Source organism: Canis lupus, chromosome 7 (genome assembly GCF_048164855.1).
Source record: "Canis lupus baileyi chromosome 7, mCanLup2.hap1, whole genome shotgun sequence".
NCBI lineage: Eukaryota > Metazoa > Chordata > Mammalia > Carnivora > Canidae > Canis > Canis lupus.
This window is the reverse complement of record NC_132844.1, coordinates 46907401-46935229: the sequence shown is the minus strand read 5'-3', so window position 1 is coordinate 46935229 and position 27829 is coordinate 46907401. Positions and strand designations below refer to the sequence as shown.

The 27829-nt window shown below is 34.8% G+C and overlaps 1 protein-coding gene and 1 pseudogene across 22 annotated transcripts in view; both read right to left on the bottom strand.

Annotated features, from left to right (window-relative positions):
* KHDRBS2 (KH RNA binding domain containing, signal transduction associated 2) overlaps positions 1–27829 on the bottom strand; it is a 591382-nt gene that overhangs the window by 75777 nt on the left and 487776 nt on the right. For all 22 annotated transcript variants that reach the window (XR_012034043.1, XR_012034042.1, XR_012034041.1 and 19 more), the window contains exon 7: positions 12331–12413. Coding sequence is in view for 4 of the 22 variants with exons in the window: in XM_072832480.1 (XP_072688581.1) it covers positions 12331–12413 (83 nt within the window). In the remaining 18 variants the exon portion in view is untranslated. The remainder of the gene's footprint in view (positions 1–12330; positions 12414–27829) is intronic.
* Positions 21715–22680, bottom strand: LOC140637384 (actin-related protein 2/3 complex subunit 2 pseudogene; annotated as a pseudogene).

The window sequence follows — 27829 nt, the reverse complement described above, 5'->3', positions numbered from 1 at the left end:
ACACTGCATATACATTTCTGAAAATGAGCTCTTTTTATAGACACTCTTTAATCATTTGTTTCCAATTCAGCTTGTATTTTTTTGTTGTTGTTGACTTTGACCCTTTATTATATAAATGAAGGGTGAGCAATCTTAAAACAAAAACATTAATCTTCTGTTTTATTGCATGGAATTATCATTAGAACATAGAAATTATTTTAGACCTTCAACTGACTGATTAATTATGCTCAGTGATACATGACATTATTAAATGAACTGTTGCATGCTTTTGGTACAAGTACACAGAAGCTATTGAACCCTAGTTTGAAATGGACATAATTCCAACTGTATACAAATTATCTGTTGGCTGAATCATAATTCATGAATATCAGTAAGATTTCAGTGCTGTAAACATCAGTATAATTTCTAATTATTTCAATACTCCAATCTAGTTGACTTTGAGACTGAATTCATTGGTGCAAACTGCACTGTGGCTATGTGTTAATGGTGATTTATATTCTTCTCCACTGAAGTCATAAATGGAATCTCACCTCTGTTGCATAATTTTCCAGAACCACTTTTACTTATTAAAGGATTATTTTCATGCACCAGACTTTGGAAATTTAAATAAATAAAACAAAGTCTGGGGAAAGAATATATGAATTAATAATGGTGATTCTGTTTTGATAAGTCTTTTCTTTATTTAAGGAAATAAAGCCACATTCTTCCAGAAACTTTCAAAATATAACTTAAATCAGGTGAGACTGTGTCTCCGTATACCACCATCGTGGCATGCTAGAACTCAATTATAATTGTGCATTTTCATGTTTCTTTAATCCCCAGACTGTGAATGGTAATTCCTTAGTATGACCTACGAGTCCCTTTTCTATCTGCCCGGCCTTTTCCCTATCACTCTTCTGTTACCAAACCCTTTACCGTGACAGTAGAATGTCTCCCAGTTCATGAATCCTTTCATGACCCTATGACTCTGACAATCGAACTTCCACTACTTCTTCACTAAGAAGGTATCCATCATCCTCTTGGGATTCAGCTCAGTGGTTAGCTTCTTATTAAAGCATTAGCAGGCAAGCTGTTGCCTTTTCAAACTTGCCTTCTGTAAGACCTTGCTGACATCGTCATTTAGAACAGCTCTCATTGTCCCAGAAAGTTCTTTAAAATCTTCCTCTTCCTCTAGCACAATGGCTCTCAACAGCTAGTGTGCATAAGCATCATAAAGATACTGTGCCTAAAATGCAGATTCCTGAGACCCCATTTGTCAGTTTCTAAATCAGCTGGCCTCATCAGGGGCCCCAAGATCTGCAATTCCACTTGCAGGTGTTTCTCATGCGGAAGTTCAGGATCATATTTTATTAAAAAAACCACACTAATTGTAAATAAATACACATACAGGCTATGCCTTATTTGTTTTGAATATAGGTACAGAATAGTGAGTGACATTCAATGAGTGTGAGTTGAGTAAATGAATGAGTAGTTTTAAAATACTACATAATTTCTTTGTGAATCATTTTTAAGCTGCCTGACAGTACAGCCAAGCAGATTTGTGGCGATGTTTACAACTGTTCTCACAGAATTTTAATTAGTGGTCAATGTCAATTTAAAGGTTGGTACTGAGCTATTTTTTTGGTACTCTGTTTTTCTGAAAAAAAAATTGAAAGGTACTTGATAAAGAAATATAAGATATGCTAAGAAGCATAACTTCTATTCTGGTTTTAAGAATTAGTATTCAAAAAAGCAGTTCCAAATCAACAATAGAAGGTGTAAATTACAAGGTGAAATGTCACAGAGATAAATGTACATTTCTGCATTTCAGCTAAAAAATCAATTGTAAAGATGCAGGATGGTGTTAGAACTGGTTTGACAGAAGTTCATTTAGGAAGAACCTAAGTTTTCAGTTGAAAACAAATTCAATAAAACCTAATAATGTGACATAGCCACTTAAGAAAACCACATGGTAGAGGCACCTGGGTGGCTCAGTCAGTTAAGTGTCTGCCTTTAGCTCAGATCATGATCTCAGTGTCCTGGGATCAAGCCCCGTGTCAGGCTCCCTGCTCAGTGGAGACACTGCTTCTCCCTTTCTTCCTCACTCATGCTTTCTCCCACCATCTCTGTGTGTCTATCTCTGTCTCTCTCAAATAAATAAATAAAATCTTAAAAAACACACACACATGGTAGGATGATGTTGAAATGAAATACTATAAAATAAGAAGCATTATTACACAGGATATTTATAATAACGCTGTATCTTTACAGCAGTTAACTTCATCTGATATAATGTACCTCCGGATCATTGTGCTACCCTTTAGGATGGACACTTGGACAACTGGAGTGGTTTTATAAGAGAACAACTAGGTTATTTAGTGAAATCAGAATCATGATATACCAAGAACAGTTGAGGAAAACCATGTCTATGTGGGCACTGATCCTGGACACTGGCTTGTTACTGGTAGAGTGATGTTTCTTAACAATCACAAAATATTACTATCATACAACATGAGACAATTATTTAAGTCGCGTGTTTCTGTTAGGCTAGAGGTTTGCTAATCTAGGCTGGGGTCACTGGGGGCTCTTTTCCAAGCTTGGATGAAATTGAGATTGACCTTGAGGTTTGGACTGCTCCTATGTTCATTACAGAGCCCAGACTAAGGGCACAGTAGCTACCTAGAGAAGTTCTTGTCGTGGCAACAGCAAAAAACAAGTGAGAAACATAGCCCTTTTAATGTAGAGGTTTAAGATGTGACATTGTTCTATTAGTCAAAGCAGGATAAGTGATAGTGAGGAATCTGCCTCTTTTGTGAGAGATACTGAACAATTACACAGCAAAGGGTGTGAACATGGGGGCGGGGGATGAGGAATTGTGGCCAAGAAAGCACTCTATCACATTCTGGATATTGATAGAGGGGCATTATCTTCATAAAGAAAAGCTGATACGCAAAACAAAACTAGATTTATTATGTGTAGCTTCACAAGCTGATTACTGATCAATGTATATAAATGGAGATTACAGAGAAGAACATATTACTTCAGCTTGCATTTCCTAATAAGCTGAGGTGTTAAAAACAAAATAAAGTGTTTGGGAAGCAATATGGTATTAGTACAAAGTGCCCAGTCTTTGGAATTGGACAGGAATCGGTTCAGACCTTGTTCAGTCCTGGGCAGATTAAACATTCTAAGCCTAGTTTCTTTATTTGTGACATAAGGATAAAACTATCTACCTCATATGATAATGTTATAAAGTACCTAATACAGGCCTCTGCACATAGCAGCTGCTCCATTTTGTGGCTATTATTTTTATTAGAAACTTATTTCCTTTAGAAATGGTCAAGTGTTCCCTGACTAACTTTCAGACTCCTCTCTTACTTCTTCCACACATCTTCTGAAACCCCAATTTTTTTAAGTTGGGTGTCTAAAATCATTAGGTAACAAACTTCTTACCTAAAGTGATAAACTATAGCTATTTCTGTCCTCCTTATAATAGTTACTTATTTATTTAAATGCAATAATATATATTTTTGGCACAGATGTAATATATTATAAATGCATTGTGTTGCCCTTATAAAATAGAAATAATTCTGAATATGAAACATCAGACCTACAGTATTGTAACTATAGAATTGTGATCCTGTACTTTAATGTACCATAGAGTTCACTATTCTCCTTCTAGCACCTGGAAAATAATAGGCCTTTAATAAATAATAAGCTTCATGAAACAGTAAAATAGGATGTTGAGATAATTATAAAGGGAAATCTAATTATGGAGAATTACTAATATCTTATAGATATTATTTTGGCTCTATTCCACATGCATCTGAGATAAATTCTGTTCCCTTTTTTGAAGTACCTCTAGGATACCCCCAGTGTCATGTTTGGTCTCCCCTTCCTTCCCCCACTCTACAATTTAAAGATATCAAAGTCCATATTTTCCATTTTGACCATGGGTAGTTCAAGGAAAATATCTCCTTTCTCTCATTACCAGTGTTCAGTTGCAAAAAAGTAAGACCTGAAGGTCTTTTGTTTTTTTAAGTGCAAATTGGTTCAGAAGCCAAAGAAAGCAATGAAAGTACAGGAGATAATTCAGGAAAAAGATGGAATAGTATATAATAGAGAATCTGCTGAGCTCAAATGAGGAAATTAGGCTGAGGCAAAAAAAAAAGTGATGATCATAATTTTCACCAAAGATGAATTTGGTTTTATCAACTTATAGGTATGATGACAACCTCAAACCCTATCCAAAAGTTATTCTTTTCTGATATCAGAGTGCAATATCCAGGCTTTCCTGTTCCTTTCCTGTCATTTCAACCAAGTGCCGTACCACTCCTAAATATCTTATAATTTGATTCACTTGAACATGTAGTTCTTTATAATGAATTATATTCTCATTTCTTTATCTTTGTACATATCCTTGACTAGCCAAATTTTATTTACCCAGTTAAATCATAGCTTGGCATCGGTTCTTTTTAAGAAAGCTTCTGGAACTTTCTTGTAATCCTCCACTCGATGGCCTCCCATGTTCTCTCCCATGTTGGAACCTCTGGCACATCCTTCTAGCTCATCACATGTTATGTGTTATTTACAAGTCTGACTTCTCTAATTGACTCCAAACAGTCTACTCCTGGATTTTAGGATATCCTTCACAGACCATAGAGTACCCTCAAATAGCCATTTTGAAGGACTCCTTGATTCCATGTCCTTGGAAGCATTTTCTGGATACTGACTTCTTCTCTACCTTGCTTATGAGCAGAACAGAATGACTGTGGCTACCTACAGATATATTTGGTTTAATCTCTAGAATGTTTTAACTTTCAAAAGTTAGTTGCCAATGTCTAAAAATTGGGGTGTTGCCCTTAAAAACTGATGTGGCAAGTTATATTTTCCAAAACTGCGCACAGTACCATTTTCCATCCTTGAACCATGCCAATTCCCCAGTGAGTGGTGAAATCTAATACCCTTTCTCTTGAATCTGGCTGGACTTGTAACTTGCTTATAACTAACAGACTGAGGCTAAGTTGTGAAAGGTAATGCAGGTTCTGTTTTGTTCTTTGAGATATTCATATCTGGTGCTCTTCGCTGCCATGCTGTGAGGAAGCCTATGCAACATGGAGAACTATGAGCGTTCTGAACAGCAGCTCATTTAGGTATCAGCTGACATCCAGCAGCAGCTGCCAGATAGATGAGAGAAGAATCTCCAGATGATTTCACACCCTGGCCATTGAGTGACCTTACCTTTTGAGCCTTCTTGCTGAGGCTCCAGACATGGGAGGAGAAATAAGCCATCCCTGCTGTGCTCTGTTAGAATTCCTGATAACCCAAAATCCTCAAGTATAAGAGAGCATAATAAAAATGGTTATTTTATACTACTTGTTTTTTTGGGATGATTTGTTATGCAGCAATAAGAAATAGAAAACGGGTTTTCTTGGGGGAAAAAAGATCCAGCACCACTTGGTCCTTTACTTCGCATGAACTATATGGCCACAGTATCCTGAACTTGAACAGAAGATAGTTGCTTTCAACAGAGTTTTCCAGAGTCTCCACCACTCCTATTGTTATACCTTGACAATTATATACACTTGTGAACATTTTTGATTCCTACATATGTTGATAACTGTTACATTTGGTTTTTTTTCCTTTTGGTGGAGCTAAGTATCTTTAATGACCATTGAAGCCAGAATTTCACCTTAAGCTTTTTAAGTGGTTTTAATACTAGGCTTTTTGCAACACATCAGGATCTTTAAGAGTCTATGATGATGTAATAGTTCCCATTTCTGAAGCTCTGATTGTATATGGTTTGCCCAGTACTTTCTTGTTTCTTTTTGAGGAGTGTCTCTAGTTCTAAAGTGATCAGCTGGGAAGGAATGACTGACACAGTGACATATCCTGATCTCAGTAAATGATTAAACAGATTTCAGTTTCTACCTGGGACACTTAAGTTTTCTTGGAAGACTCATCATTCAAATGACTAGAGAAAATGGTTTTTCCAGTTTTTCTTATTAAAGTCTTATAAAAGGTATCTTATTGCAAATTTTTAAATATGAATTGACTATTTAGGCAAGTAGTTTAGTTATCACAATTAACCCGACAGTAATAAAAAATCAACAAACACAATAAATAGATAATGAATAATTTGAGAAAGCACATTGTTTCTTTCCTAAAACCAACAGCTTCCTAAGTAGCCTTGATGCTTAAAATAAGTATCTCAGATAAGGACCAAAAAAAAAAAAAAAGTGTGTATTAAGAGCTGGAATCTTGCTTTGTTGAGGTAAATCCAGACAATGCCCAAACCACTGTTCATGCATGCAGAGGTCTGTAGATGGCATGAAAATACAACTAACATGCAGAATAACTGTGGGAAAATATCTCAAATCCAATAACCTTCTGTAAATTCAATCTCATCATTGACTATAGTTTGAAACATAAGAGAATTGAATTACAAAATGAGGGCAAGTCATTTTATAGTGAATAGTACCCCTTAAATGAATAGGACAAGGGGTTATATACTTAATATGATAACTTTTATTAAATTACTGGATAACTGCAGTGACTTACACTTTAGTTTTCATTAGAAGGGTTTCTGTAGACTCTTAGTATCAGGGCTTGCATTAATTTTATAGCTTAAAACAATAGTAAACAATAGGTAAATTGCAATTTTTTTTCTTGCTTGAATTTGTCCTTTGGTGATCACCTTTCAAACAGCATACAAATAACTTACTACATTCTTATTATATTAAATGAATATTCTCTGCAGTTTGTTCAGATAACAGAAATCTATTGACTCAATGAATTGACTTGGGTTTTCAGATGCTATTTATTAGTCTTTATGTCTAAGGCCTCTGGATCTAGCAGATATGATTTTAGTTCAACATTTACTACTTGAATGAACTTAGGAAAATCATTGGAAATTTTTAGGCTTCAGGTTTTTTTCTGTCTCAACTGTTATTGCAAGGATTAAATGAGACAAAGTGGCCTATACAATTAGCACAACAGCTAGCACAAAACTAATGTTAGTTATTATAAATTGTTAGTTTCAAGTAGCCTCTGAACAACAGACCAGTGGTTCCAATTGTGTGAGCTCTGACCCTTGAGGAACTTAGAAGTTGTGCAAGGGGGTCCAAGACCACATTTGTTCACCAGATGTGTATTTGTATGTTCACTGCGCTTTCTGACTTTTCTTTTTTAGTACGTAGATGCTTTCTCATTAATATGGTACAAATTCATTTAAAAGCATTACTGTTTCCATGACAATTCATTATTTATATCTTCAAGCAACTGACACTTTTTTTTGCCTTTCTACTTCCACTCTTCCCTCCAGCCTATTCCAGGGATGACTAACAGCAACTCCGTCTAACTAAGTTTCTTGTCCTCTGCCTCTTAATGGGTTCAGCCAATGGGAGCAAAGGTGGGAAACTGGAAGGAGGCAGGAGAGTGAGGTCAGGGTGTTAACTCCCTGAACTTTCTCGTTGTGGGATGGTCATACATAGCTCCGATTCTGAATCAGAAGTCTCAGTTCCTATCAGGAGGCCTCTCCAAACAGCTTTCTCTGTCTCTTTTCAATCCTAATATTGGTGACAAACACCTTGCCCCAGGGATACCGGTGCCAGGGCATTGCACTGTCCCTTGTGTTTTCCCTGTACACTGCCTCTGAAAATATTTTCCATATTAAGTTCTCCTCAAATTATACTAATTGAAGAGTGCCATTTTTTTCCTACTATGTAGACCCTAATACAGATATTCAAAAAATGATCATTCTAGAACTCGGGGAACTTATATATCAGAAAGATGTATATTCACTCTCCTAGCTCATTCCTTTGTAATTTACAGAAAAGAAGATTCTTTTCCTAGTGAATTCCTCAGCTGATTCATGATTTAATGAAAGCAAAATCTTCCATTTTGATATTTTGCTTATTATACCAGTTAAAACTTTACATTTAAAAACCTTAGTTTCTTAAAATTTCACATCCAAATTTAATTGTCATTAGAATCAATGATCAAAATTGGTCTTTTGATCTTCATTTGTAGTACTACTGTTTCAATCTAGGTACATGTCAGTAACTTTTCCTACATCTATGGCTTTGGTTTGGTATAGATTCCTACTGAAAATTTGGGCATTGGGAAAAGCCAATTGGTTGGTAGAACCTTGTGAATTTACATAATTTCAGAAGATCGATCTCTGACAATGTTAGTGGCAAGGAGTGCATAAAAATAGGATATCAGAACATGGACAGAATTTAATATTTAGTCCAATTAAAGTTGTTAATCACAGGATGTAACTTGTCCTAAGCCAAAGACATCAAATAATTGAGTTCCTCCGGAAATTGCAATACTAGTCCTTCAATTTGAAGCTTGCATAATAAACTTATCAATCCATTTTTCTAAAACTTTTTATCCTCAATGACACAGAGCAAGAGAAAAAGATGGTCCGAGATCCCTCATATCATCATCATCTTTACCAGCCCTTAATAATGTCATCATGTAGAGATGCCTCCTAAGGAATCTTTAGAGAAGTCCCTCTTCTGATCCATTTGAAACGTTCAAGAACTAACGACACCTTGTAAGACAACTGGGGATTAATTAAAGTTGTTATAGCTTATGAACTCCAGGTGAACCTTTTTAGGGTTGTTACCTTGTGAACTTCCCTTAGACTCTTTGAAGATGATATAATTATTCCATTTAAGTACCTGCCAGATTCTACTTTATAATTCCCACAAATTCTGAATTCACCTGTGCTGACTAACTAGTCATTTGAAGACTATTTTCTCTAGTTTTATTTTTATATCAGTTCTGCTAAGTCATACATAATTTAGTTTTACCTTCAGTTTTTAAATTAGAGTTTCTTCCCATTTTGACCATGACAGTGCCAAAATAATATTCATATTGTTTGTAAATGATGGATACATTTTATGTTAATATATTTATCTTTATTCTGCTTTAGAAACTTTTTCCATTTTCCTCCATAAGTCCAAATCATACTTGTAAAAGCCCAATTAAGAAGCCACCACTTGAAAAAAATAACAAAACAGTTCTAGACTGATTCTTGTAAAGAATGAACTTTCTTTCACTTCCAATTTCTTTTTTTATAAATTTATTTTTTATTGGTGTTCAATTTGCCAACATATAGAATAACACCCAGTGCTCATCCTGTCAAGTGCCCACCTCAGTACCTGTTACCCAGTCACCCCAATTTCTAATACTTGGTTACTCTATAGATGTTTCACTTATATTTATTTAAATATATATATACAGCTTTCAAATGACTCCTCAAACAAATGTTAGGGGCAAATATTAAAATATATTTTAAAATGTTTTTAAATAAGTATTGTCACTGTATAATGAGTATACTTTTTGACACATATAAGCATTTAATAAGTGCTATTTAACTAAACTGTTAATATTATCTTCTATTGGCATAGTTACATCAATAATCTAAATACAGGAATTTAATACATATGTCCTGAATTTTCTGTGTTTATCCACTTCTATTACAAATTGGTACTATATTTAAAAATTCTTCCTCAGAGATTTCTGAAATATTGTTAATTTCATTCATTCATCATTACCACATTCATTTATTTTTGTTCAATTATTCAACAAATCTTTACTAAGATAAAGTTTCTAATATGCCAGAAACTCTATGAGTTTCTAGTTGAGGCCATGCTTTGACCAAAATAGAAATTTTATAATTATTGCAATAGAGAATATTAGTATCATTTTTTAGAATATTTTGTATCATTTTAATTAATTTCATGACCTGATTATTTATTCTGGTTTAGCATTAAGATATCTCAGAAACATTTAAATATTTTGTCAATAAATATGATACATAGAATTCTGCACATTATATTCTCCTTTAGGAAAAAGGCTCTTATATCTTCATAGTGTAGGTACACACTAAGTGTGAAATTCATGTATTCAACAATCATCTGCTCAGTACATATCCTATAAAAGACTCAATACTAGATACTGTGATGGACATGAGGATATAAGTAAGAATAGTAAGAGTGATAGGTAACATGTATACAATCGATTTCATTGTAGGACAGAGAGAAAAATAGCCATAGAGAAATAAAGATGTGCTATTGAAATTCAGAACAAAAACAAGTTATTCTCAAATAAAGGATTCAGGAAAAACATTTTGGAAGAGTTGGTTTTGACCAACGAATGAATTTAGACACAGAAAAGGGAATAGATATAAAAGGAAAAAGAGAAGGTAGCAAAAGTTCATAGAGAGTATCTTTTGACATATAAATTATGTTTCCTTAAAACAAGACATTTTTTTCTGAAATTGTTCTATTACTTTTTGTGCATAATTATGTTCAATTATTCTAATATTCACTTTTGAAATATTCAAAAATAAATTATCCTAATCTCCCATTTCTTCTTCCTTGTCTCTCAGGGTCAGCTAAGCCCATTTAAGTCTTACCAGAAGAAAGATACAGAAAGTCCTTCACTTTTAGAAAATTATTCCAAAATAAATCTCTATCAGCTGAATGTAACTCTATGGAGCTAACTCAAGACGTTATTTTATTCTATTATAGTTGTGTTTTCAGTGTGTGGTAATTTTTTTTTTTTTTTTTTACCAAATAGTTTCTGAAACAAGCTACAGAACTTTATTATCACCATTTCTATGCACTAATATACAATGATGAACTAGCAAATATTAGCAGATGCTTTAAATATGTAGTGAGTTTGCATACAATACCCTATCCAGGGTCTGTGACATGATGCAAAATCTTCCCCCATCGTAAATAATTGTGCTGTGTTTCAATATTTGACTGGGACTAGTAAGATATCACCCCCAGTACAAACTCAGCTCATGATGGCTTTTCTATTTAACATACTACATATTAACCATTACTCAAAGTTGAAGATGGCTACTTCAATAATGATAATAATGATATATTATGCTTAGCTTTAAATGTATCAGTTTACATTAACTTTTTCCTAATTGCCTACAATATTCTCTCTAAGAATTTCCCTTCACTCCTTTCACTATGCTGTCCTTCCGACCATGCAAAATGCATACTTATGCACTACATGTAGATTTCCTCTCCTCCATAATGACCTTAAAGTTTTCTTTCCTTGTCATTTCCCAGGTGTTACTTAATGAAGCATCCATATCTCTTTGGATCCCAGTAAAGTTGGTCAATAAATGGTCAATACTGTAATGATTTTGTGACAATTACTTCTATTAGTTTCTGTCAATCACATATATGACAGACTCACATGACTATCATATGGATTCATCCTACTTTCCTATGAAAATTGTAATTTTTTTTTAGAAAAAATATTTGGGAGACTGATTTTGCTAAGGATGCATTTGTTTAATGACAATTTTATCCATAATTCACAATTCATAAGTTCATTCAAAACTTATTTGTCCTTCAACTGGTGAAAGAAGTAACTATGGTACATCCTTACAATGAAACACTACATGGTAATAAAAAAGAAGAAAATGTTGATAAACATAACAACATGAATGAATAAATGTCAAATACATCATGCTATCTAAAGAAGCTAGACTCAAAAGGCTACATATTGTATCACTTCTACTTATGCGACATTCTGGAAAACTCAAAATTGTAATGGCAAAAACTTGATTGTGGTTTCCAGGGCCTGAGAAGGAGAAAAGTTGTCTATAAAGGTGGTAAGAAACATTTCAGGTTGACTGAATTGCCCTATAACTTCATTTTGATGGTGGTCACAAGATAGTTTGCATTTGCCAAACTCGTACAAACTCTATCCCCTTAATGGTCAAAACATCCTGTATGTAAATACTACCTCACAAAAAATTAGACTTTAAAAAAAGTAAAAATTCATTAATATCTCAAAATTTGATCAATATAAAGAAATTAGGTGAACAATCATTTAGAGATCCATCAAGAAAGCAAAGGAATTGTTCATTACATACGATGTTTTAGAAATTTTCCTTTTCAGAAGGAGCAGCAATAACATTCCTATGTCTTTTGTTTTACAAATAAAAATTACATTTTAGGGGAAAAAGCTTCATTGAACAAGTGCCTTGTGTTTCACTTTTGTGTTATTTATGAATTTACTAAAATAATCTCCATAAGTAACAGTATTTTGTTAAATACAAGCTTACTTAATGAGTTTATTGGTTATGATAATGATGTAGTCTTAAAATAACACACTATTATTATTAAGAATTGCACGATTATTATCTTTTTACCTCTCTGTATAATATAATAATTCAGAAAGACAATGGAGAAAAACCACTGCTAGAAACTCTCACATAATAGAACTGGAGCTCAGATACAAGAGACAAAATAGTAGGATTAGAATTAATCCTGAGAAGGATGCTTTAGACAGCAAATGCCTTACCTTTGTGTTTGGGTGGCATAGCTGTTCTCATAAGTCTCATAGGTCTGGTCATCATATTCACCCCCGTAGCCATCATCATACCCCTGAGGCAGAAAATGGTAGAAAGACCTATTAGCAGTCAACTTGATTAACTTTGATCTATTTTTACTTATGTGTAAGTACTTATGATCTGTGTTTACTTACTGATGTGACCTTATTTTAGTTTTTATGTTTGGTTAGTTACTCTGCATCAGATTTTACTAGACTAGTAATTTTTTCATAACCTTGACTAATATTTTATGATCCAGATTAATGTTTAATAATTAAACTCAGCATGTCATTAAAGTAGCTATACCTACTCTAGAATTTGTTTAGAATTTTGATCAATACTAATGAAGACAATATAAGAAATTAAAAGATAAAATTTCTTTTGAAAATATTATGGGTAGATAATGCGCTAACCTAATGGAGGTGTTAACATGTTTGTTACAGCCCCATCAGGAGCTTTTTTTTTTTTTCTGTCCCCTGATAATAATGGTTATTATGATTGAAACTATAAAATTTAGGATTCTTAAATAGTGGTCAACTTTCAGTAAAAAAAAAAAAAATATAGCCATTATTGGAAAATAAGGAAAAAAGAAAGAAAGGAGAAAAAAGAAAAAGGGATAGAAGAAAGAAAAGGAAAGAAGGAAGGGAGGAAGGAAGGAGGGAAGGAAGGAAGGAAGGAAGGAAGGAAGGAAGGAAGGAAGGAAGGAAGGAAGGAAGGAGGGAGGGAGGGAGGGAGGGAGGAAGGAAAAATGAGAAAGAAGGGAAGGACTAGGGAAAGATAGAAGGCAGGAAGGAAGGGAAGAGAAAAAAGACAGAAACCATATAAAGACCCTTTATTTTGTTGTGCATTATACAGTTTTTAAATCTCAAATAAAATGATTACCTAACTAAACTAATGCTACCAAAGCTAATGCAGATTTGTCATTGCAGAATGTGAAAGCAAGCTAGCAGTTGTATAATCAGTTATCATTACTTTGTGAGAGATTTACTTTTATTTCCTTTTGTGGTCACTGACTGTACTATAAACCCTAGCCATCCACCTTGACTACTTCCTACTTCTGAAAAAAACCTTTAGTTTTTCTGCCTCTGGGCCTTTGCTGGTGCATCTCTTTCCCTGAAATGCACTGCCATCCCACCCCACCAATTCATAACTTCATTTCAGTCTGGAGGCCTATAAATCTCTCTATTGCATTATAATATTTAAACAAAAAATGTGTAGATATCACAGTTTCCATATCAGCCTTGACTAAGATCTTTGAGCCCATTTAATCTGAAAACTAATATTTTTTATCAACTTAAGAACATTTTAAAAATATTTAAGACTTCTCCATCTGGTTTACCATTTAAATAATGGTATTATTTACATATGAGGTTTATTGAGCCTGACTTCAATTTCTTCTATTTTTCCAATTATGGTCCATTTCATCATATTTTTGCTCTGCTCTATGGGATCGTCTCTCCATTTGATCTTTGACTATTGTAATTCAATTCCTATTGAACTAAAAAATGGTAAATTATCTGGTATTTTTGAATATTTGAAAATGTTATTGCTAGATTAATACAACTATTGAGATAATTATGAACAATTCAAAAGATACAGGAAACCAAGAAAATAAGGTGATGAGCAATTATTAATGTTAGGAAAACAAACAGTATATATAAGAATAAACAAAGAACTGTATTAGTCTGTTTGGATCCTTAGGGAATATTTATTATTGAATGATAATTGACTAACAAAAGTTACAAAAGTTATGATGACACTATAATAAGGTGTAGGAGAAAATGTAGGGAAGAGTCTATAACAAAACTAAATCCTTAGCAACCTGAAAGGCTGGTCAATAGAAAATAATCAAACTTCATAAATCAACAACATTAATTTAACCATATTACTTAATAATACAAAAATTAATACTTAAATAATAGATGAAAGGCTTAGAGATAACTGATTATTACAGAAGGACAAGAAAAGGAAGTGCTGTTTTTTGGGCAGAAATCCTTTAGTACTATTTTAAAATAATCTTAGATTTCAAAATTAACTTTAGAATATTTAATTTTTTAATTCAATACTTTTCTTTCTCTAGTTTTATTTATTTGTTTGTTTATTTATTTAGAGGACCATTTGTTAAAAGATTTTATTTATTTATTCATGAGAGACACAGAGACAGAGAGAGAGGCAGAAACACAGGCAGAGGGAGAAGCAGGATCCATGCAGGGAGCCCGTGGGTCTCCAGGATCATGCCCTGGGCTGAAGGCTGTGCTAAACCGCTAAGCCACCTGGGCTGCCCTCTCTCTAGTTTTATACTCCCTCCATACCTAGCCTTTTTTTGGGGGGTGAAAATTCTTAATTATACAGAAAAATTAAAATAATCGTAAAACAAACACCTCTCTATTTTTTATCTAGATAGGCCAATTGTTGACATTTTGTCCCATACATATACTTTTATAAATCATTGCAAATCCATTCTGAAAATCTATTATTTCGTTCCTAAATACTTAAGCTTACATCTCCTGAGTTTAAGAACATTCTCCTACATTTACAGTGTAATCCATAGTCAAAATTCTGCAATTTCAAAACCATACCATTTATAGCTACTTTTTAAAAACCAGAATCACTCAGATTTGTGAATTTAATTTGGTTATTACATCTGCTAGTTTTTTAGAACTAGTTTAGTCTTCTAGGCTTCTTTTTTTAAGTTTGTATATATATATATATATATATATATATATATATATATATATATATATATATATATGTTTTTTAGAAAGAGAGGGCATGAATAGGGGAAACGGGTGGGAGGGAGGGCCAGAGGAGAGGAAGAGAGTCTTAAGCAGACTCCAAGCTGAGCGAACCTGACATGGGGGTTAATCTTACCACCCTGAGATCATGACCTGAGCCAAAGCAAAGAGCAGTATGCGCCATCTGGGAACCTCATTTTAAGTTTCTATTTTATTTATTTTATTTTATTTTATTTTATTTTATTTTATTTTATTTTATTTATTTATTTTATTTTATTTTATTTATTTTATTTTTGTATATATATTTTTTATTAGAGTTCAATTTGCCAACATATAGCATAACACCCAGTGCTCATCCCATCAAGTGCCCCCCTCAGTGCCCATCACCCAGTCACCCAACCCCCGCCCACCTCCCTTTTAAGTTTTTATTTAAAATACAGTCAGGGGCACCTGGGCTGCTCAGTCAATTAAGTGCCTGAGTCTTAATTTAGGCTCAGGTCACGATCTCAGAGTGCACTCTCTCTCTCAAAAAAGTAAAGTTAATTAACATACAGTGTAATATTAGTTTCAGGTGTACAATATAGTGAATCAACACTTCCGTACAGGGATCCCTGGGTGGCGCAGCGGTTTAGCGCCTGCCTTTGGCCCAGGGCGTGATCCTGGAGACCCGGGATCGAATCCCACGTCGGCTCCCGGTGCATGGAGCCTGCTTCTCCCTCTGCCTATGTCTCTGCCTCTCTCTCTCTGTGGACTATCATAAGTAAAAAAAAATTAAAAAAAAAAAAAACACTTCCATACAACATCCAGTGCTCATCACAAGTGCACTCCTTAATCTCCATCACTTTTTTACCCATTCCCCTCTCCTCAGCCCCGCTTTGATAAGCTATTACTTTGTCCTCTATAATTAACACTATGTTTTTTGGTTTGACTCTCCCTTTTTTTTTTCTCCCTTTTGCTTGTTTGTTTCTTAAATTCCACATGAGTGAAACCATATTGTATTTGTCTTTCTCTAACTTGTTTTTCTTAGCATAATACTTTCTAGCTCTCTCTCTCTCTCTCTCTCTCTCTACATATATATATAATATATATATATACTATATATATATATATACAGTATATCACACAAATGCATACACACACACACACACACACCACATCTTCTTTATCTTTTCATCAAAAATGGGTACTTGGGCTATTTCCATAATTTGCCTATTGTAGATAATGCCGCTATAAACATTGGGGTGTATGTATCCTTTTGAATTAGTATTTTTGTATCCTTTGGGTAAATGCCTAGTAGTGTGATTGATGGATTGTAGTGTAGTTCTATTTTTAAATTTTTGAGCAAACTCCATACTGCTTAACAGAGTGGCTGTACCAGTTCACATTCTCCAAAACAGTTCAAGAGGGTTCCGCTTTACTCTACATCCTTGCCAACACTTGTTGTTTCCTGTACAATTAATTTTAGCCATTCTGACAGGCATGAAGTGGTATCTCACTGTAGTTTTGATTTGTACTGCCCTGATTATGAGTGATGTGAGCATCTTTTCATGTGTTTGTCAGCCATCTATATGCCTTCTTTGGAAAAATGTCTATTCGTCTTCTGCCCATTTTTTACTCATTTTTGAATGCAGAGTTTTATAACTTATTTATATATTTTGGATAAGATCCCTTTATCAAATATGTTATTTGCAAATCTCTTCTCCCATTCTTTAGGTTGCCTTTAATTTTGTTGAGTGTTTCCTTCACTGTGCAGAAGCTTTTTATTTTGATGTAGTCCCAAAAGATTATTTTTGCTTTTGTCTCTCTTGACTTACAAGACATATCTAAGAAAGAAGCTGCTATGTCCAATGTCAAAGAGAGTATTGCTAGTCTCCTCTAGGATTTTATTTTATTATTTTATTATTTTTTATTATTTTTTAATTTATTTTTTATTGGTGTTCAATTTACCAACATACAGAATAACCCCCAGTGCCCGACACCCATTCACTCCCACCCCCCGCCCTCCTCCCCTTCTACCACCCCTAGTTCGTTTCCCAGAGTTAGCAGTCTTTACGTTCTGTCTCCCTTTCTGATATTTCCCACACGTTTCTTCTCCCTTCCCTTATATTCCCTTTCACTATTATTTATATTCCCCAAATGAATGAGAACATATAATGTTTGTCTTTCTCCGACTGACTTACTTCACTCAGCATAATACCCTCCAGTTCCATTCACTTTGAAGCAAATGGTGGGTATTTGTCGTTTCTAATGGCTGAGTAATATTCCATTGTATACATAAACCACAGCTTCTTTATCCATTCATCTTTCGATGGACACCGAGGCTCCTTCCACAGTTTGGCTATCATGGCCATTGCTGCTAGAAACATCGGGGTGCAGGTGTCCCGGCGTTTCACTGCATCTGTATCTTTGGGGTAAATCCCCAACAGTGCAATTGCTGGGTTGTAGGGCAGGTCTATTTTTAACTCTTTGAGGAACCTCCACACAGTTTTCCAGAGTGGCTGCACCAGTTCACATTCCCACCAACAGTGTAAGAGGGTTCCCTTCTCTCTGCATCCTCTCCAACATTTGTGGTTTCCTGCCTTGTTAATTTTCCCCATTCTCACTGGTGTGAGGTGGTATCTCATTGTGGTTTTGATTAGTATTTCCCTGATGGACATCCACATGCAGAAGAATGAAACTAGACCACTCTCTTGCACCATACACAAAGATAAACTCAAAATGGATGAAAGATCTAAATGTGAGACAAGATTCCATCAAAATCCTAGAGAAGAACACAGGCAACACCCTTTTTGAACTCGGCCATAGTAACTTCTTGCAAGATACATCCACGAAGGCAAAAGAAACAAAAGCAAAAATGAACTATTGGGACTTCATCAAGATAAGAAGCTTTTGCACAGCAAAGGATACAGTCAACAAAACTCAAAGACAACCTACAGAATGGGAGAAGATATTTGCAAATGACATATCAGATAAAGGGCTAGTTTCCAAGATCTATAAAGAACTTATTAAACTCAACACCAAAGAAACAAACAATCCAATCATGAAATGGGCAAAAGACATGAAGAGAAATCTCACAGAGGAAGACATAGACATGGCCAACATACACATGAGAAAATGCTCTGCATCACTCTCCTTTAGGATTTTAACCAGATTTCTTAATGTCTCACATTTAGGTCTTTCATCCATTCTGAATTTATGTTTGTGTATGGTGGAAGAAAATGGTCCAGTTTCATTCTTTTGCATGTTGCTGTCCAGTTTTGTCTTTTTTCCCATTGGATATTCTTTCCTGCTTTGTCAAAGATTAAGTGACCATATAGTTGTGGGTTAATTTCTGGATTATTTATTCTCTTCTATTGATTTATGTGTCTTGTCTATGTTTGTGCCAGTGCCATACTGTTTTGATCACTACAGCCTTGTAATATAACTTGAAGTCTGGAATTGTGATGTTGCCAGCCTTGCTTTTCTTTTTTAAGATTGCTTTGGCTATTTGAGGTCTTCTATGGTCACAAAATTTTAGGATTGTTTGTTCTAATCTGTGAAAAATGCTATAAAATTTCAGGATAGAAAATCAATATACAGAAATCTGTTGCATTTCTGTACAACAATAATGAAGCAGCAGAAAGAAAAATTAAGGAATCAGTCCTATTTATAATAGCACCAAAAACAATAGGATACCTGCAAACAAACATAACCAAAGAGGTGACCTATATTCTGAAAACTATAAAACACTGATGAAAGAAAGATGACACAAAGAACTGGAAGACATTCCATGCTTATGAATTGAAAGAACAAATAATGTTAAAATGTTTATTCTACCCAAAGCAATCTACACATTTAATGCAATCCCTATCAAGGTCCTCCAGGATTTTATTGCTTTCCATACCTTGTCTTTTTGAGTAGTCTAGACCAATTGTTTTGTAGGCTGTCCCATATTCTGAATTTGATTATTCATTCTCATAATTACATTTTGCTTCAATATTTTTGAAAGAATATTGCATATGTGATATTGTGTTGAGCACTTATCTGACTGCAAATTTTTAAATTCTAATCTCACACTGGATCGATTAACTGAATATAGAATTTTAGGCTGAAAAATGATTTTCAGTCAGAATTTTTGAGGACTTCAATTCAGTGTTTTCATCACTACATATTGGTGCTGAGAATTCCTGCTACTTATGTGTGACCCAGTTATTTCATTTCACTTCTTTTCTTTCCTTTCTGGATGCTTTTATAAATTTTATCTCTGGTGTTCTGAAATTTTAAAATGTTTTGTCTATATGTGTGTCTCTTTTCATTCAATATGCTGGGTATTCAGTGAGCTCTTTCAGTTGTGGGAGTTTGTGTTCTCCAGTTCTGGCAAATTTCACTGTACTTTTCTTCTCTCTAGTACTCTTTTAAGTTAAATATTGGATCTTCTGCATTGGTGCATTAATTTTATCTTTGTGTCTTATGTGATATCTCTTACTCTTTTTTACTCAATGAGAGAATTCTATAAATTAATCTCTCAACCATCCTATAAGATATATAACTTTATTTACATACTTATACCCTCGCAACACATGCACATGTATACACACATATTAACAACTATGAGAGGGTGCACAGGAGGTTCCTGTGTTCTTAGGTGAAATTTAGGCATCCTTATTCTCAACTCAAGACTTCATCTCTCCTTGGGTGGAACAACAGCTAACATCACAGCTGGAATTTCCCATAGCTGACACAGGCCAGGCAATGTAGCTCTCTATCGTGGGGATCACTGGACCAGTAACTAGGGCATTAACTGTATTTGCCACAGGTGTCTCAGGGGTTGCACGCAAATTTTCAAGCACCCATGCTGTTATTCTCCACCAAAATTCTAAAACTATGGCTTCATTAACCCTCAGTTGTTACTCAGGACTCAAGAGCTCTAGCTTCTAACAGGAAGCCACCAAGTTTTGTTTAGTCATGTTTTCATGCTACAAGAGCCAAGGCAGAGGAGCAGTTACAAATCTTCAGAGCTTGTAACCCCCTAAATGCCCTATGTTTTCCCTGATTCTGTCTGTTGAAACACTACCACTGTCTAAAGGTTATGTTATATTATACAATCTCTAGGAAGATTTTCCTGCTTCTTTCAAGCTTATGGTAACTCCCTATCCTCTGAATTCTAACAGCCTGTTTTTGTTGTTTTTAAATCTCACCAGTACTTAGAATGTACTCAATGTACTAAACATCTATTGTATTTTGTTTTTACAATTTTCTCTCTTTTTAGGATTGACACTCCTGAAGGGCATGGACCATATCATAATCACTTTTTTTGATGCCTTATGGTGCTTAGCATACTTTATTCCATAGAGTATTTTCTCAATAAATATTTATCAAATTGTTAAATTAGCTCAAAGGAGAGTAGATATGGATTCACTCAAATTAATCACCACTAAAAAAGAAATATTTCAAATGGGCAGCCCCGGTGGCACAGTGGCTTAGCGCCGCCTGCAGCCCGGTGTGTGATCCTGGAGTCCCGGGATCCAGTCCCACAGTTGGGCTCCCTGCATGGAACCTGCTTCTCTCTCTGCCTGTGACTCTGCCTCTTTCTCTCTATGAATAAATAAATAAAGTCTTAAAAAATAAGAAATATTTCAAATGGTGATTATACAGTAGTATTATCTCTATTTATGAAGAATAGCTTTACCATTTAGCATATGGAAGGCTATTTTCCCTCCTCACTTACACTTTTACTTTTTTTTTTTTTAAGTCTTATACAGAAAATCCATAAAACCTATAGAAATCTTTCCTGGCAATGCACAATTTCATAAGGTATGAAGTGCAGTGGTCCCAAATAATTGTCCTTATTATAAAAGGGAAAGTAAATGTGGATACTTATACATAATCTATTTTTGTTTTCTAACACTTGATATAAGTATTTATGTAGCTTTCTTAGGACATGTAAAATTATGAATCATGCTGGTAATGTCTCAGATAAATCGGTAAAATAGATATGCTCCCTAAAAAGCCAGTATCTGCAAGAGATTCAACTTAAATATGAATATTCAACTAAGAAATCAAAACATATTTCCCATTTTTGCTGCATTGTTTTCTGCTGTTTCATTTGAAAAAATGACTATTTTTTTGAGTAATCTCTACACCCAAGGTGAGGCTCAAACTCACCACCCTGAGTTCAAGAGTCACATGCTCTACTGACTGGGCCAGCCAGGTGCCCCTGAAGAAATTACTATCTTATGTCTTAGCTTATTTACACGTTTGACCTAAAAATTATTACTTTTTTTAAAGATAGAAAGGATTTCTTTATTAATGACCCCAACCTATTTCTTTACATAGAGGAGTTTTGAATTCAAATACTTAGGAGAAGACAAGTTAAGACTGCGTTATCCTGCAACTCATTACCAGTAATATATTGCAAAGTGAAACAGCTTGGAAAAGGGGGAGAAGGCAAGGTGAGTGAAGGAGGGAAGATAAAGCAAAGGAATTAAGTTGATCAAGTGGAATTCTTTTTTTTTTCTCCTTATTTTAATTCTTGAAACTATGAAGTCCTTGCAAGCACAGCTAGCTTCTGCAGAGTATTTTCCAAACATGTTAAAATGGAACCCAAATGGAGAATCTCTTTGAACCTGAAGAGGTGCAACATTAAAAGCTATTATTATCCAGTAGCAAGTGTTCAAGCCTTCCGCTGCAGCCACCTCCTCCTCCTGTTCCCAAGATCCAGCAGTATGAATACGTCTTCCTCGTGGTTGTTTTCATTTCTTTTTTCTTGGCATCTGGGTGTGCACAGTTCAGCTCTTTGAGGATGTGTTTGTTTTTGCCTGCATTGTGTGAGAAGATAGGCTGTAGAGCACTTGACGTAGTAATGCAGATTGTCCTGGAACCTGTGGATCAGGTGGCTGGTGTCTCAAGCACTGGCATTGGTGTGGTGAACAGTACAAAGGTAATATAACCAGTGTTGTCACCCACCATAGCCTCCATTTCTTTCAGCTCCAGAGAAGGTTCCCGGTAGCTAAAGAGGACCTATGGGGCTGTGTGGCTGGCTCCATGTCCTCCTTTGAACTCCTGCATGAACACTTTTCCAATGACCACATCGTCATCATCCTTAAACACCGTGCTGAAGATTACTGTGACTCTGTCCTTTTTAGACTCAACATACATGGTCTCATCATCCCTATAATGGATAACTGCCCTGTTCTCTCCTTCCTTGTGGTTTCTTGAAATTGGAAGTATTTCTCAAAGACGGAGGCAAAACAATTGAGTTTCAAGATGCCAGTCTGATGCACAATGGAATCCTTGGATGCTGGCAGATTTTCGAGATCATATGATAAAAAGACATTGTATCCTGATTTGGGATTTACTAAGAAACTCTCGTACACCCTCTTTAATAACTCATCAGCACTATGTGCCCAAAGTTCCTTGTAGAATTTCAAAGATACACTGACCATCACTTTTGTTTTGTCTCCATTGGGATTTGAAATATGATAGGGGACTCCATCGAAATCTGCAAATGTTACTTTTGCTTCTGGTTTGTTATCAGCGGCCACATTTTTTGACCTTGAGCCTGAGCGTCTCCTTGATAATGCAGTTGTTAATCTTTAGCAGGATCATGGTATCGGCTGGATCTGGAAGCCTAAACCCAGCCTGCCCAGCCAGGGCACCAGTCCAAGACTATTTCAGTTGCTAACTAAATTATCAAGGTCTCAGAGTAGAATTTCCTACATCTGATGTCCCAATAAAAGCAAAAAAACCACCTTCCACAATTAAAAGTTTTAATTTTATTTCTTCCTAGCTCAAGATAGATGATTTGGCATCTTTCACAAAAAAACAAAATACCCAAGGAAAAAAGATTTTTTTTTCTTCTGGAACATGGCTATGAAGAATATTTCTTCTATCTTGAATTCCTTCATATTTGTGCAGTTATAAATTCTTCAGTTTCCTATTCTTTGAACCAAATAAAGGCAGACCCTTATAAGATCCTTAAGAAATACAATCTTGGCTGTTTTCCAGATCTTCACCGAATCCTCTAAAATTTTCTTCCGTTACAATGTGAAGTGTAGCCTGATGTGAAGGCTTGAGCAGTATGAGAGAAGAGGATGATTTCTTTGTAGTTTCCTATGAATTATAGGTTAATTTATACATACACTTTATGAGTTTTGGGCAAGGCAGCATATAGGATAGATGTGTATTACTATCAACACATAGTTATACAAAGCCCTTTTCAAATAGGCTTCAGAAAACATATTTCTCTGACATGCCTACTAATTTTTCAATTTGGTTTAAGCACTCCATCTTGAATCATGATTTCTGCACCAATTTTGGGTTTCCTAATCTAAATAATATTGGCTCTCTCTCTCTCTATAGGCTTAAAATAATAGTAATTCACCAGACTATATATTAACTACCGAATTTATTACCCAGGTAAGAGAGATAAAGAACAAGACTTAATTCCTGTCTTTGAGGTTCTAGGCCTGTGCATTCTGATAAATGTTTAACAAATGCCTCTTCAAAAACAAGTTTATGCATGTTTGTATTTATGTGATATGTGTGTATACATAATTTAACTATAAATTTTAGTGACATTAGCACACAGTTTGCAAATAAAAATCAAATTTATAAATATGTATAAATTTAATTAATACTGGGATCCCTGGGTGGCGCAGCGGTTTGGCGCCTGCCTTTGGCCCAGGGCGCGATCCTGGAGACCCGGGATCGAATCCCACATCAGGCTCCCGGTGCATGGAGCCTGCTTCTCCCTCTGCCTGTGTCTCTGCCTTTCTCTCTCTCTGTGACTATCATAAATAAATAAAAAAAAATTAAAAAAAATGTAATTAATACTTAAAGTTTTATATTTAATTTATATTAAAATAAAATTTATAGCATACAACTTACAGATAAATATCTAATTTATTTTAAGATTTATACATATATAACTTCAGTGTGACTTGCTATCCCTTGTAAAATCAGGATTTATAATTCTGACATCACAATGATCCCACAATAAATCATAACACAGATAAAACATGATTACTATCTTTTATTTCCAAGACACTCTATGAATTTTAATTAGCATAAATAAACAAAGAAAATACGATTAGGAACATCTTAATAAAACTGTTGAAAATCGAAGTCTAAAGGCATCTAGGAAAAACCAGTACATGATCCTTCAAAATGAACAAAAAGAGACAAAGAATTTTTCAATATAAATGATGGAAGCAAGAAGACAATGGAATGACATCTCCTGTGTGATTACTGATGTACGAAAGATGTTAGGGATTGAAGTTGATGGCCAAGAAAGAATTCCTGTGACATCTTTGGTGCAAAAGGTGATTTTATTTATTTGAGAATCTCTAGCTAGAGATTCTCTAGGTGCACAGACACCAAACCAAAACATTTTGACAAAAATGGAAATATAAATAAATGATATATTAAATTTCCTCGGTATATGGAGGTTTTTTAACCAGCTCTCACTTGCGGAATTTTTGAAGATTTCTTATAACTCAAAAAGAGAATTATCACTCATGATAGTTTAGGACTTCTTTGATCACAGTTTAGATATGCATACACATGTTTGCAAAATATTAAATCATGTTACTGACAATTTGGCTAATGATTGTTGTAATGAATTTACCTATTTAAAATGTCGAGTTGGATCATATAAAATTGCCATGTTTTTAGGTAAAAAATGACAAATATTAGCAATTTTCTATATTGCAACCTGATACTAATATTAGAAACTATAATAACCAACATGTTTTTATTAACTAAAGAGAAGCAAAAATGTCTTATGATGCTAGTAAATAATTGTGGCTTCCAGAAAAAATCATTTAGAAATTTAAATGAAATGAAATATAATCCTCATTCTGTTATATACCTATACTTTCTTCGAAGACTTTTATTTTTTTAAATCTTTTTTTAAAAATTTTTATTTATTTATGATAGTCACAGAGAGAGAGAGAGAGAGAGAGAGAGAGGCAGACATAGGTAGAGGAAGAAGCAGGCTCCATGCACCGGGAGCCCGACGAGGGATTCGATCCCCGGTCTCCAGGATCGCGCCCTGGGCCAAAGGCAGACGCTAAACCGCTGCACCACCCAGGGATCCCACCTTCGAAGACTTTTAAATTTAACAAGCACTAGTGATGGATTTAGCATTTGGCCATTAATCTCATTTCAGGCTTTATTTTCTGTTGAAGGTCAGTGGGTATTAAAAAAATAAAAGGAAATAACATGGAATTTTCTAAAATAATTGAGAGAAAAAGAAAATAAAGACAAGCATGCAATCAGGAATCATTAAATACTCTAGAATTAAGCAATTTAATTATGAGAGTCAAGATCATAAATTTGTCACCAAACACTAAAATACTAGTAGGCACCGAAGCAATTTGCAAATGCTGCCCTTTATTGGTATTGAATTTAATTAACCGGTCAGATAGGAACTTGACATTTAACTTTCTTTATGAAGTATGGCTAATTTTTATAAACATATGTTCTTTTTTTAACTTAATAAGTTAAATCATAAAATGCATAGAATGTCCACTTCATATATGATCTTTTGTTATTTTAATAACACTTTCTGGTAATAATATACATTTAAAAAATTCACAAAATATTATTTAAACAAAAAACTAAACACAGAATGCCAATGTTATAATAGTATTCCCATAGGATGTAACAATCAATGCTAATGACAAGTATCTTCTAAATTATGAACTATTTATGCTTTCTCATGTTTCTTTTCTTAAAAGTTTTATTTTTATTTGAATATCTCCCTGCTTTTTGTCATACATTCCCTGTGGTGCTGTATAGATGAATTTCTTACAGAAAGGATTTTAATAGTATCTCCTTTTCTTTTTTCCCACTGAAAGAAGGGCTGCCTATTACAGATTGCTGGTTGGTTTGTAGCAACATGGCTATACCCCCCAATGTGTAGCTTTTGTTACTGATGCAGTAGGTCAGTTCACTCACTTGCTATGGGAAGTCATTATCTGTTCAAAACCATCCTACAGCATAAGGGTCCATATAATTGGTGGGGATTCACTGCACCTAACAGTCTGGCTCTGCAACAAGGCAAAACTGGAATTTTCATAAAGTTTTCTATGGAGATCAGTGAATAAGTCCCTAATTAGGGATATCCTATAATACCTCCATTTCCTGTCTAGATTGTAGCTATTGATCAGTTTTTCCATATATATGTACACTCTACATGAAGGTTAGACATTGCATATTTCTGAGACCTAACTTCTTTGGAAATTAAAAGCTCCCAAATAACTGTAAGACCATCTCTAACAGCCATCAAAATGCATATTCTACACTACAAAATTAATCTCTGGGGAGACTAATTCTAACTTATTTTTAAAAAGATTTTATTTATTTATTCATGAGAGACAGAGGGAGAGAGAGAGAGAGAGAGAGAGAGAAGCAGAGACACAGGCAGAGGGAGAAGCAGGCTCCACGCAGGGAGCCCGATGTGGACTCAATCCTGGGTCTCCAGGATCATGTCTGGGGCTGAAAGCGGTGCTAAACCGCTGAGCCACCCGGGCTGCTCTAATTCTAACTTGAATAAGCCCAATAAAATCAAGTAACAAACCTCAGCAGGTGCATATGAAGGTTATGTATATTTAAATATAAAATAAATAATATCACATTCACATGAACACCATTTGGATTTGTATACAGCAAGCATGTATTGGGAGACCATTAAATGCCAGGAGGTGAAGTGCTTGTTCACACAGAACATCCTTAAAAATCTAATCAACCCAATAAGGTGTGTCCTATATCTTTTTACCCATTTTAGAGATTCGGAAACAGAAATAATTTCATGAGGTCATAGCCCATAAGCAAATGGCCTGGCTAGAATTCAAATGCAGTCTCTGACACTGTCTAGTGCTTAATCTTAATCATTTACTGAAGGCCTAATATCATTAATGGCAAATGTAATTCTCATGACAACTTTAAAATGTCATTTAAAATGATGAGTATGTAATTTAAAATATTTATTTTAATTTTATTATATTTATTTATTCATGAAAGACAGAGAGAGAGAGAGAGAGAGAGAGAGAGAGAGGAACAGACGCAGGCAGAGGGAGAAGCAGGCTCCATGCAGGGAGCCCGACGTGGGACTTGATCCTGCGTCTCCAGTTCACACCCTGGGCTGAAGGTGGCACCAAACCGCTGAGCCACCTGGGCTGCCCGATAATTGTTTTAGAGCAGTTTTTATCTTTAAATGTTAAGAATCCTGCACGGTCTGAGGCTTTAATCTGTTACACATTAACAAGCTTAGTACTGTTTCATGGATGCTGGCAGAAAACTTGAGGCTTCTTGGTCAGAAACAAGGGTCTTCATAACTCATAATAGAGTAATAACCAGAACTTCATATTGGCTTGTGCCAGTTGTTTCACGTGTCCACCACCCAGGGGCAGCGCAGGCGTGGCCTGGTTGGATTCTTTATATTCATTGGGTTGTGTTACAGGGGAGGGACAGTAAACTTACGGGGATCTTAAACTAAGCAAAAGCAAAACCACTGTTTGTCTAGGGGAGAAGTTACCTCATCGCTCAGTGTTTCTTGTTGAAAACACAGTCCTAAAAAATAACATGGGTAATACTATGCTTGGCATACACAGGCAGAAAGTGCAAAGGTAGTCAGTGACCATGGCAGATTGCTTCTCCCAAGAAGAGATAAACAAAATACATTAAACCTAGGAGTCCTTTAGAAGTAATTTGCAGTACTGAAGAAAGATTATTATACTGTTTCCTTATTTAT